The sequence below is a fragment of the Chaetodon trifascialis genome, chromosome 2, assembly GCF_039877785.1.
Source record: "Chaetodon trifascialis isolate fChaTrf1 chromosome 2, fChaTrf1.hap1, whole genome shotgun sequence".
NCBI classification, from domain to species: Eukaryota; Metazoa; Chordata; class Actinopteri; order Chaetodontiformes; family Chaetodontidae; genus Chaetodon; species Chaetodon trifascialis.
The window spans coordinates 19,998,120-20,008,503 of NC_092057.1; the positions used below are offsets into that span (position 1 = coordinate 19,998,120).

At 40.9% G+C, this 10,384-nt stretch overlaps 1 protein-coding gene across 1 annotated transcript; it reads right to left on the reverse strand.

Moving 5' to 3' along the window:
* Positions 1–236: 236 nt before the first annotated feature.
* On the reverse strand, positions 237–5,595 carry ap1m2 (adaptor related protein complex 1 subunit mu 2). The gene is made up of 12 exons (XM_070983150.1): positions 5,414–5,595; positions 3,389–3,545; positions 3,184–3,251; positions 2,959–3,089; positions 2,692–2,839; positions 2,433–2,559; positions 2,183–2,325; positions 1,665–1,736; positions 1,247–1,405; positions 962–1,087; positions 543–618; positions 237–406 (listed from the first exon to the last, which is right to left on the reverse strand). The coding sequence occupies exons 1-12, from the start codon at positions 5,453–5,455 to the stop codon at positions 381–383; spliced, it is 1,275 nt and encodes a 424-aa protein (XP_070839251.1). The 5' UTR covers positions 5,456–5,595; the 3' UTR covers positions 237–380.
* Between the last annotated feature and the right edge of the window lie 4,789 nt (positions 5,596–10,384).

Genomic DNA, 10,384 nt, shown 5'->3' on the forward strand with positions numbered 1-10,384 from the left:
AAGTGTTGAAAAAAGGCGGGTGTAACTTTTTAATTTTAGGCGGAATTTAGTACTGTGATTGCACAATGTATTTCTACAGTATGAGGACAAAATCTGCCCTATGTCATGTAGCAAACTCATGAGAAAAACAAAGGGGCACAACAAAAATACAAAGGTTATTAATGACAAATTGTTTTACAGGAATAATTTCATTAAGCATTTAAATTATTTGCAGTGGTCCAACAATGGAAACATTTAAATCAAGTTGTACACACATTTGATAAAACAAGATCAGTGACATTAAACAGAGCAGGTGAAATTTAAAGACATTCTTTGAGTCCAGTCAGAGTGATCATTGATGCTCCTCTGGAGGTGAGGAGGAAACAGTGATCCCTCAGGCTTTACACATTGGTCCTCAGCTGGTAGTCTAAATAAAAAGATAACAAATGTGAGGACACATTTCTACATCCATGTGAATCTGATCACTTGTTTAAATAGTACAATATGTTCTGATAATAGTGTGTCACATTATATGGAAGTCTAGTGGAACATTGTCAGTGTACCTCCACTTTGTGTAATGTACCGGACCCACGGTAAAGCCTGGTATCCACTTTTTTCAATGATCTTCATATATCGCACCTAGTGAAAAAGAGTGAGTGAGACAGAGAGGCACAGCGTGTTGAGGCAAGAACCATTAATGCGCATCGCCAATTAAAATCAAATCTAGCTTGCCAGTCTGAGCACACAGTATCAGCTCTCACAGGACCCGACATGACTATCCACGGGCTGGAAACGCCCTCTGCAAAGCAGGGAGTTTCTCAGGTGATGTTCAGAGCTTTAAAAATGTCCATATTGATATAAATAAGACATCACATGCTTCAGATCCAGAATCATATGTTTTTCTCTCATACAGACTTGACTCATACCACCACAGGCCATATTCTTCAGCTGTTTGGCATTAAAGACCTGTAAGCACACACACCTGTATTCCTGAGACTGTGAAGTATGGGATTTCAAATTTGACGGTGATGGGAGGTTTGCCCTCAAGCTCATCGTTCTCCACACTGGGCAGACCAAAATGAGCTCTCATTAGAAACTCTTTACCTCCCTGGATGGACGGACGCACACACAGATGAAAGGATAAGACAAATAAGCAGAAAGACGTAACAGAACATATTAAAATTTTAGATCAAAATGTAAAATACGATGCATTATACATTAAAGAAAGTCATATAATCTGAAGTAAATGCAGGTGTGAATTACTTACAGGGAAAGACTTGATGGTCCACACCACCAGGTTCTTCTCAGGCACATATTTGGCACTGCCTGTACTGGTTTTGAACTTGGGTGAGTCAGCATCACTGGGGACGGGGACCCTCACCTCCACATTATTTGCTACAGACTGTTTTTTAAATTGTCCCTTTGCCTAAAAACGCAACACAATATCACAGGATGTTATAATGTGAAAGCCTCTTTCTTGCTGGTGCTCAAAGGCACCATCAGCTGTTACTCTAAAGGTAGTTCATGGTATCATAGTGAACAACAACTGGAGACACAAGTATCAGTCCGATTCTTGTGCTTTAAGGCTTTTCTTGGCAGACACATCTTCAGTGTCACAAAATGATCAGAATAAAAAGTTTTCTGACTTTGTTGTCAGTCAAGTCAAAAACACAGATGGTCAGTACCTTCACCATGATTTCCACTCTACTGTGAGAGAATTTCTCTATGACGGACTCGATCCATATCAGAGGCTTCACCTGTCACAAATGAAGGATAGGGCGTCATCATACAACCATTTTTACAATTAAAAAAACATGCCTTTCTTAATATGCACATTATTCAACAGACATATTAAATAATGTGTTCACATGCATAGCACTATTCGAGTTGCATTACTAGACTCATTATTTCTGCACATTCTAAAATAAATCATATACTTCATACAGCCTTAAGTACTGCAAGTGCTTTTGAAAGTAATTTGAATAAGTTTGTGTTTGTGTGTCTTGAATTTCCCCTCCAGGGATCAATAGAGCCATGTTTATTTACTCTATATCCCGCAGTTTCTAACAGGTAACAAGACATGAGCAACATCATAACACCAATTTTTGAACTCTGACCTTCTAAACATATATGTAATTACAGGACTTCAGGCTTAAAGCACGTGGTGTAAGTGACAAATACAAAGGTACTGTATTGGACTAACGTGGGTGTTGATGCGGTAGGACATGAGCTCAGACTCCCCGTCTGGAGGAATGAAAGAGATTGTTCGATCGCTCTCAAAGCGAGAGAGACGGACGCACTGGTGGAACTTCACATCCTCCATCACCACCGTCTTTCCCTTGTCACCTGAACACAAAACCATACAATCAGTGCTATTACTTAGACATAACTAAGGCAGATAGATGAGCTACATATGACGGACGGATGTGGCTAAACGGAGGCTGTAAACATACGTCCAGTGAGAGCAAAAAGCACTCGATCGTTCAGGCCCAGCCGCAGTTCGGGCATCCCAGAGAGCATGGTCTTCAGCTTGATGCTGCCCACGATGTCACTGCTCATCACACTGCCATTGGCATTCACCTTAACAAACAAAATACTTTGGGAATAAATCACGCTAATCTGATGTATTAAGACAATTAAATAAATCATCAGATTTTAAGATGGGGCTCACAGCTCTCAGTGATAATAAATCAGCCCTATACTCCTTCTTACCAGGACATTGATGGACTCGATGACATCAATAAAGACCTCGTTCTTCTTGTATTTGATCCCCTCTGACCTCCAGGACACGGCGTTGGTGACGGTGGTCGGCACCTTGGACTTTGCCACCTCGAGCTTGGCGCCTTCCTGAGTGATGTATCTGCCGGAGATGTGATGAGAAGAGATTACCAGCTGTGATTAAACACACTCTTTACCAAATACACAGCATATTCCCATGTCTACATGTGCCATGTCTGTGTGTGTCTTGCAGGGTCTCACTCCTGTAGGATCTTGCTGTCGGTAGTCTGAGGGAACCCAAAGTCCATCAGCTCATCCAGCAGTTCGTAGACAACCACAAAATTGTCCTGAATGCTCTCCTCCTCCAGCTCTTTGAAGTACTCTGTGAACACCTGCATAGCATGCAGAGTTTTTTATCTGTGTTGAAAATGTTCAACAAATATTTACAACAAACATTTCAAGTATAAATTTGCATGTGGGACTCACCTCGACTAGTTTGTATAGAAATGAGTACACAAGGGAGGCATTGGAGTTCTTGTTTGTAGTAGCCACCACTACACAGAGACCAGGTCAAGGAGTATTTCACACATGAATGTTTTGTTACAGTCAAAGTAAGCAATGCTATGAATGAAACTCTGTTGAATGTATTATCATAACGAGCAGGCAGTGGTAACATCTAGGACAAGGATACGGTAGAGGTTGCTGTGTTTGATCCACATGAAGTGAACGCTGCCGTGTGACAGCACAGGGCAGAGAAGGCCCTCCTCTTCATGCTGCATGAGTAAAGGCATGAAGTGGTCGATCTCCGCCATGTCCACATCGCCTTTGTAGTTCCGACAAATCAACACCTGAGCGGGGAAGTAACACCACATGGTTATCAGACATCTGCATGTTCAACTGAATATAGCAGTTAGTAGTTACAGAATGGAAAGTTTTACTCTTTAGTAGAGCTGAGAAATAAGAAACTGAGAAATGCTCCGCTTCCTCCAGAAATGACAAGAAACAATGTGGCAAATGTAGAATTAACTCTCTGTCACAATAAACAATTTGACGTGTGACCTGCTGCTGGACCAGAACTGCGGATCTAAAGGGAAAAGCCGTTACCAGTGAAGATGGAACAATATTCAATCGAACTTTATTTCCCAGTAACAGTAATAATTTCTAGTTTTGGCTTCTCAGTTATGAGGATTTGCTGTTTTTCCTTCTCTAATGTGACAGTAAATTAAATATATTTGGGTGTTGTGTCTGTTTGTGGGACAAAACAAGTAATTTGATGACATCATCTTGGTTTTTACTGTTTTCTGACATTCAATAGACCAAATGATCAACTAAGGAAACAATCAGCAGATTAATCAAAAATTAAAAATATCATTAGCTTTTATCATTTATCATTAGCAGGCAACTGAGTACATTTACTGCTAGAACTGTACTTAAATACTACATGCCACTTTTTCTTCCCTCTACTCCACTACAATTCAGAGGGAAACACTGTACTTTTTAATTCACTACAATTATTTGACCACTTCAGTGACTTTGTAATTTAAGGCTCTTGCAAGTTTTTAATAAAAAGAAAAAAAAAAATCACAGTTCCAGCTTCACAAAAGTGAGGATTTGTTGCTTTTCCTTTTAATTATTTTCATTTGTTTTTAATCATTTGGGGGTTTGTATTTTTGGTTGGACAAAACAAGCTCTGTCACTTTGAGCTCTGAGTAATTGTGTAATTGTATTTCTCTCTATTTTCAGAATTTTTACAACAAAAAAAGTAGCTTTGAATACTTTTACTTCTAATACGTGAAGTACATTTTCCTTATTATAATTGTGTACTTTTACTTGAGCAACATTTTCAAAGCAGGACTTTTTTCACTGTGAGGTATTAGAACTTTTACTTAAGTAAAGGATCTGAATACATCCTCCACCACTGGTTGCAGCTCTAGATACATGATATTAGTACAGGAAAACTGCATAACAGTGCAGACCAGTTCTGTCAGTGCCTGCTTTAAGTCCGCAGACACTTTCAACTGTAAGTAGAGTAATGATTTAAGATTAGATGGACGCAAAACAGGTCAAACCTGCTCAAGATGTAACAACATAAGGTCACAGACCACTGCAAGCTACGGACCCACGCAGGTTAAAGACCAGTCCAGGTTATGGGCCAATGCAGGTCACAGACCAGTGCATGTCAGAAAAGCAGCATCTTGCTTGGATCAGATCAAATGAAATGTCACACATGGTGTTGTAGGAGTATCACACACTGAACATCTAAAACCATGTGTGCATCCATTCCCGTTTCTCTGTTACATGGCCTGAGTGTCAGGTGACATTTCCTGTCTGCAGGGAAGAAGGATGTTTGAGCCAGGCACTGTGACAACAAAAATCAGGTGACAAAAATGTCATGGCTGAAAGCTTCTGGAGGACAGGTGTTGAAGCACAATTGGTTACTCCCACTTAAGTTATTTCAGGATGAAGCGTGCATTTTCCACTGGCAGACATGTATCCGGAAGTAAAGAAGAAAAGGGCCAATGAATGAGTGTGTCGCAAGCTCTTCATTAATTTTTAACGACGCATTAATGTTTAACAGTTAAAGCAACAGCTAACAAACGTAATTAAAAACAGCCAATATAATGCGTAAGCGTGAGTTTTTGTCATTTTACACCTGTCGCGCAAAGCCAAATAAGCAACCGTGGGTGTCTACAGTGTGCTCCAGGATTAATCTTACCTTCCCCTTCAGATCCAGCACAAACACAGCGGAGGCAGACATCGTGTTTGGAGCCACAGGAGCGCAACATGCGACTCTACAAAGGAGATAAAGTTTAAAGTCCGACTCGAGTGTTCACGGCTTTCAGTTTGATTTCATTTCATGCAGAGTGGACACTTTCATCAGCCCGAGGTGATCATGGATTCCACCGTGTCTTTTTCCTGAAGGTGCCGTGACGTCACTGCACGCAGGTGAAACATTCACCAGCTCACCTGGAAAGAGAGGGTGGTAGAGGACGGCGTGCTGCTCGTTATATCCACCCGAGGGCGCTGTAGGCCCACAAATCAGAGCAGGGCTAAAGAGCAACTGCATGTTGATCCATTGACTCTTCCGTGGGAAGATGTTTGGTTTGGGTTTTTGGCTCACAGCAGGAATAATAATCAGACATTTTAGCTGACAAAATCTTATCGCAGATCTTTTGTCCCTGCTCTGGTCAATGAAAGTAAAAAACACATCTGCAAACAGAACAGCTGTCAAAAAGCATAGTATCAGTATGTCCAGCAATGTTTTTATTCAAGGCTATGCTTTTTTTTTTTTTTTTTAATAAAATTCAGTGTTGCCTATCCCCGGCTTTACTTTCTATTTATTGTTGTGCACGCCTGTGTGCTTAAACTGTGCTCATAAATAAGACGTAGGAGGTTTGACTGAATGTGATGATCCTGTTCTTTCTCTCTGTGGGTGGAGGGTTTGACGTGTTTTGTTGTTTCTTGCTTGTGTTTATAGACTTGGTCAAAAAGAAAAGAATGCAATGTTTTTTAAAGAGCTCTGTAGAAAAATAAGGCACAGTTTATGTCATCATGTTGCCATGGTAATGTGGGGTTTCTGTCAGAATACAGGACACTACAATGGACTGTTTCCACTGCAGACATTAGTTATGTGACAATAGGAAAAGCACAGCTGGAAATACTAAAACTGATGAACTCCATTCAGCTACTTTGGATTCAGAGTCCATCAAAATAAAATCATGTTGCACAGCTTCTCTCCAACAGAAGAACACAGGATGCTTCTATAATTCTGCATCTCAACACGTTTATTTTTCAACCACATGGAACAGCAAAAAGTGCAGGACAATGAAATTACGCTCAATTCTTTTAATTGAAATAGTATCCTTGGGATAAAATGTGTCTTTCACAGGTCATGTGTGTAGGTGTATAGAAAATTAATTCAGAAATAAGACCAAAAGCAACTTTCAACCACATTTATGAGTTTGGTGACACCACTGTGATATGAAATCCATGTGACTGCAATTTAACAAACAATATCCATAAGATAAACATTGTGCACCAACACAGGAGTCATCCATTCACTACAGAGTCTCTGATCAGGAATCCACTTGTCATCTGAGATTGTACTATATAACAACTTACTGTTTCCTACAAACAATAGATACCCTGTCAAAGACCTTGTAAAGTCATTTTATCTGTTAGAGTCATAAACATCCTTGAGACTGAACATTAATTTGGTGGCCGTAGCATCTCTGCCTCATTATTTGAGGGAATTTGCTATTTTGATACACTCAAAAATGGAGTACTGTAATGATACCAGTGTGACTAAGGGGAGTGCTGTCAATCATTCTTTCCACTTCAAACACTGTTGTCTGATTGAGCACAGGCAAGAACCCTTATGCACCACCAGAGAAACCAGGGCCAGTCCCCAAGAGTGAAGCTCCTGGCTTGACTGCATCAGACATTGTAGGCAGTTGGAGAGTGGGAAACTGGTGAGGGATCCTGTCCTTGACACACCTCTACAAACCTCCTTATTTAGTGTGTCCACATGGTCCATGGTGAAATAAGATACGTCCAGTAAGATAAGAGGAGAGAAAAAGACAAAAAAAGAAATACAGATTTGTTTTTTATACATCCAAATATAAATATATGGGAAATATATTGTTGTTGTTTGTAACTTTTTTACCTTCTTAAGTATTGTCCCTCTTCTAAACTGTGTTTTGAGCAACGAATATGAATTAAGTGAATATGAATTAAGCCATTTTTTAGAAGAACAATAGTCTTTGTTAAACTGGGGTACATAGTTGTATTTCTGTTGTGTCAAACAGGGCAACAAAACTGACTTGTAAGGAAGAAAGGGTGTCTTCATGTGTTTGGGAAGGTTTTTATTCTCTGAAAGGTCTGCTCTACTTATATCTGAGACTGTGTGACCTGCAGCCTCTGGCCTCAGGGTTGCAGGAACACTAAGCGTTCACATGCTTGGGGAGCTTCTTAAGCCATAAAGCTTGTTCCACAAGATCTCCAAGCCCCCCTGCCACCCTCCCCCCACCACCCCCAGGCCTCTCTGTGTGTATTATGCCCCAGATCCTGATTTGTATTCCTATGTCTGCTTCCTGTGAAGGAAGGCAGTGACTAAGAATAACACAGCCATAACAGAGGCATGTGAATGTGTGCCTTTCAGGTCCAGATGGAGATCATTTCCAGTATCCCACTCCTTTTGTCCACATAGGGTTGGTTCTGTCTGTTTATCTAATGAGACATGGCCATATCTGAGCTATAAATGAGATAACCACACCTTAAACACGTTGTCTTTACACGGGATAGGAGCTATGGGAAGACCATCATGAAGACCTTGTTAAAGGATTAGTCAAAACACACTTGTTCAGCGTGAAATCAGAAATCAGTCACCTAATTTAAGCCATTTTATAGAACCCAGAACATCTGACCCACTTCCCAGTTTGTCAGCATTTTTTCACTTTTTGCAGTCAAGGTTAGTATCTACAAATATTTGGGTTTTAAATGTCAAATCAGTCTGAAGTGACAGGAAAAGCATATCAATGAAAAACATTATCAACATCGTATTCTCTTCAGCTTTGACTATGTGTAGTATGTGTTTGACTCTCCCTCACTGGTTCATGTGATCTGGATTATGCAGGATCCCCCTATAGTGGCTGAGGTCCATTACATACATATGGTAACAATTAACGCTGAGGTCAAGAAGAAAAAAACGTGACTTTTCTTTCCTTTACTGCTGCAGTAAAGACCTACTCTAATGTTAGCGCTATTGTTTCCCTACTGTAAACATGTGACTACATTATTATTTTAACATGCATCCCTTTGAAAGTTGAATTCAGTAATAATAAAGGCTGACAAGTGTATCTATGGCCCTTTCTATCATCTTTCTAACCCTGTTAAATCTGTAATCTGATATTAGGCTGACGGAAGTTCATCCATATCCAGGCCAATTCAACCGCTTGGTAGAGAAAATACTGCTACTCTTGTATTAGTAAAGCAGCAACTGATTCATTGGAACACAGCTAAGTTTCATTGGTGAAAACTGCTAAAAGGGTACAAAAGCTAACACAAATTTTCACAACCCACTCAATGTGTCTACTCCTTTATATTCCTCAGTGGCTTTACTGACCTGGGTTTCTTAAAACATCTCAACACAAAGATCCCTTAAATCCATCATAGACCAACATTATGGTATCATGGGAAAGAATTTGAATTGTATCCTGTAGCCTCCTGTGGGTCAGAGCTCAGCATGGTGGCTCAGAGTGGAAGAGATACTGGTGAGACTTCCTGTGAAACGTGCCTTGACAAAAGCTGCAAGTGCTGGCGGTGGAACTGAGACGTGATACCCAGCAGAGATGCTCATGACTTTCACCACCTTTTTCTGATAGAGTAGATGCACTCTCAGTGTACAGCAGATTAAAACAAACAGCTTATTTTTTTTCCATTATGAGTATCAGTTGCATCCTCCTGCCTGCCGCAGGCGGGGACGCTGTGGCTCAGCTTGTTTGGCCCTCAGGCAGAGAGCTTGTTGTTACCTTATCATCAGGACAGTTAGCATCCTCACTGGTAACCTGACAGGGGAATATCACCCCCCACCCCACCCCAGCCTCAGCTATCTGATGTCAATTTTTGAGGACACTCCCCTTCACTTGCGAGTCAGTGGTGTGACATGCAGCTCCACCCTTTAGCCACCAGCTTGCCAATAGGAAGACAGCAAGCTTGTGTCATTTGTCACCTGAGCCCCAGGTGTACCTGCCTATTGTCTCCTGGGTACAACACATTATGACACTCTAATTTGTTAAAAATAGCAAACCATCAACAATGATGTTGCTGGTGATGCTTTGATGTAATTACCCCCATCAGTGGCTGAAATGACCATTTTATTAACAAAGTCAAACGCAATCAAAAGAAAAGTGGACACGTCACAACAACGCAGATACCATTCAGCGCTCATCAGATGAGACGCTGTTGGATATGGTGACCTTAACGCTGGAATGTGGATCCCAGTTCCTGACAGACAACATACCACAGGGTGAAGTAAGCTGATGGTAGTGCGGCATGTTCCTGAATGCAGCCTGTCCCTTGCTCTCTCTCACATCACACACACGCTCACACACACACACACACACACACACACACACACACACACACACACACACACACACACACACACACACACACAAGTGTATTTCAGGCCTTTTCATTCCTCTAAAGTGTTGTTTTCAAACTCAACTTTGCGTCATGAGATATTTTGAATTAATGAATTTTTAAACATTTTCTTTCTGTACCTTCTTTTATCTTTTATTCTGTAAGATCTCGTCTACAGGTGTATTGCTGCAACACAGCAATAAAATCAAATGTGGACCTGATATAAATGTTACTCCTTCGGGTCATCAGAGTGGAGCTTTGAGAAAGAAGTCAACCAGCTTTGAGGTGACACATTTGCAACTTACTGACCTCTGGCATGAAAGTCCTGTTCGTCTAGTCTGGGTCCTGCATGCACTCCCCCATGCACATCCTGTTTTATATGATCATTTCTCTACAACTCTTTGTGATGTTACTGGTTGCTACATTTCGAACCCCATAGAACCAAACACCTTCCCTTTCTGTTAGCGTGGCTGTATCTTGTTGATAAATCACTTCCCAGTTTGATACTGATGCCGCAACACTGCTTCCTCACTGAGCACCATGA

Coding starts and splice junctions, on each gene's coding strand:
- ap1m2 (XM_070983150.1), bottom strand. CDS start 5,455: ATGTCTGCCTCCGCTGTGTTTGTGCTGGATCTGAAGGGGAAG. Junction 2,840..2,958: donor GACAGCAAGATCCTACAGGA/GTGAGACCCTGC, acceptor CATCTCCGGCAG/ATACATCACTCAGGAAGGCG. Junction 1,406..1,664: donor GAGTGGAAATCATGGTGAAG/GTACTGACCATC, acceptor TTGCGTTTTTAG/GCAAAGGGACAATTTAAAAA.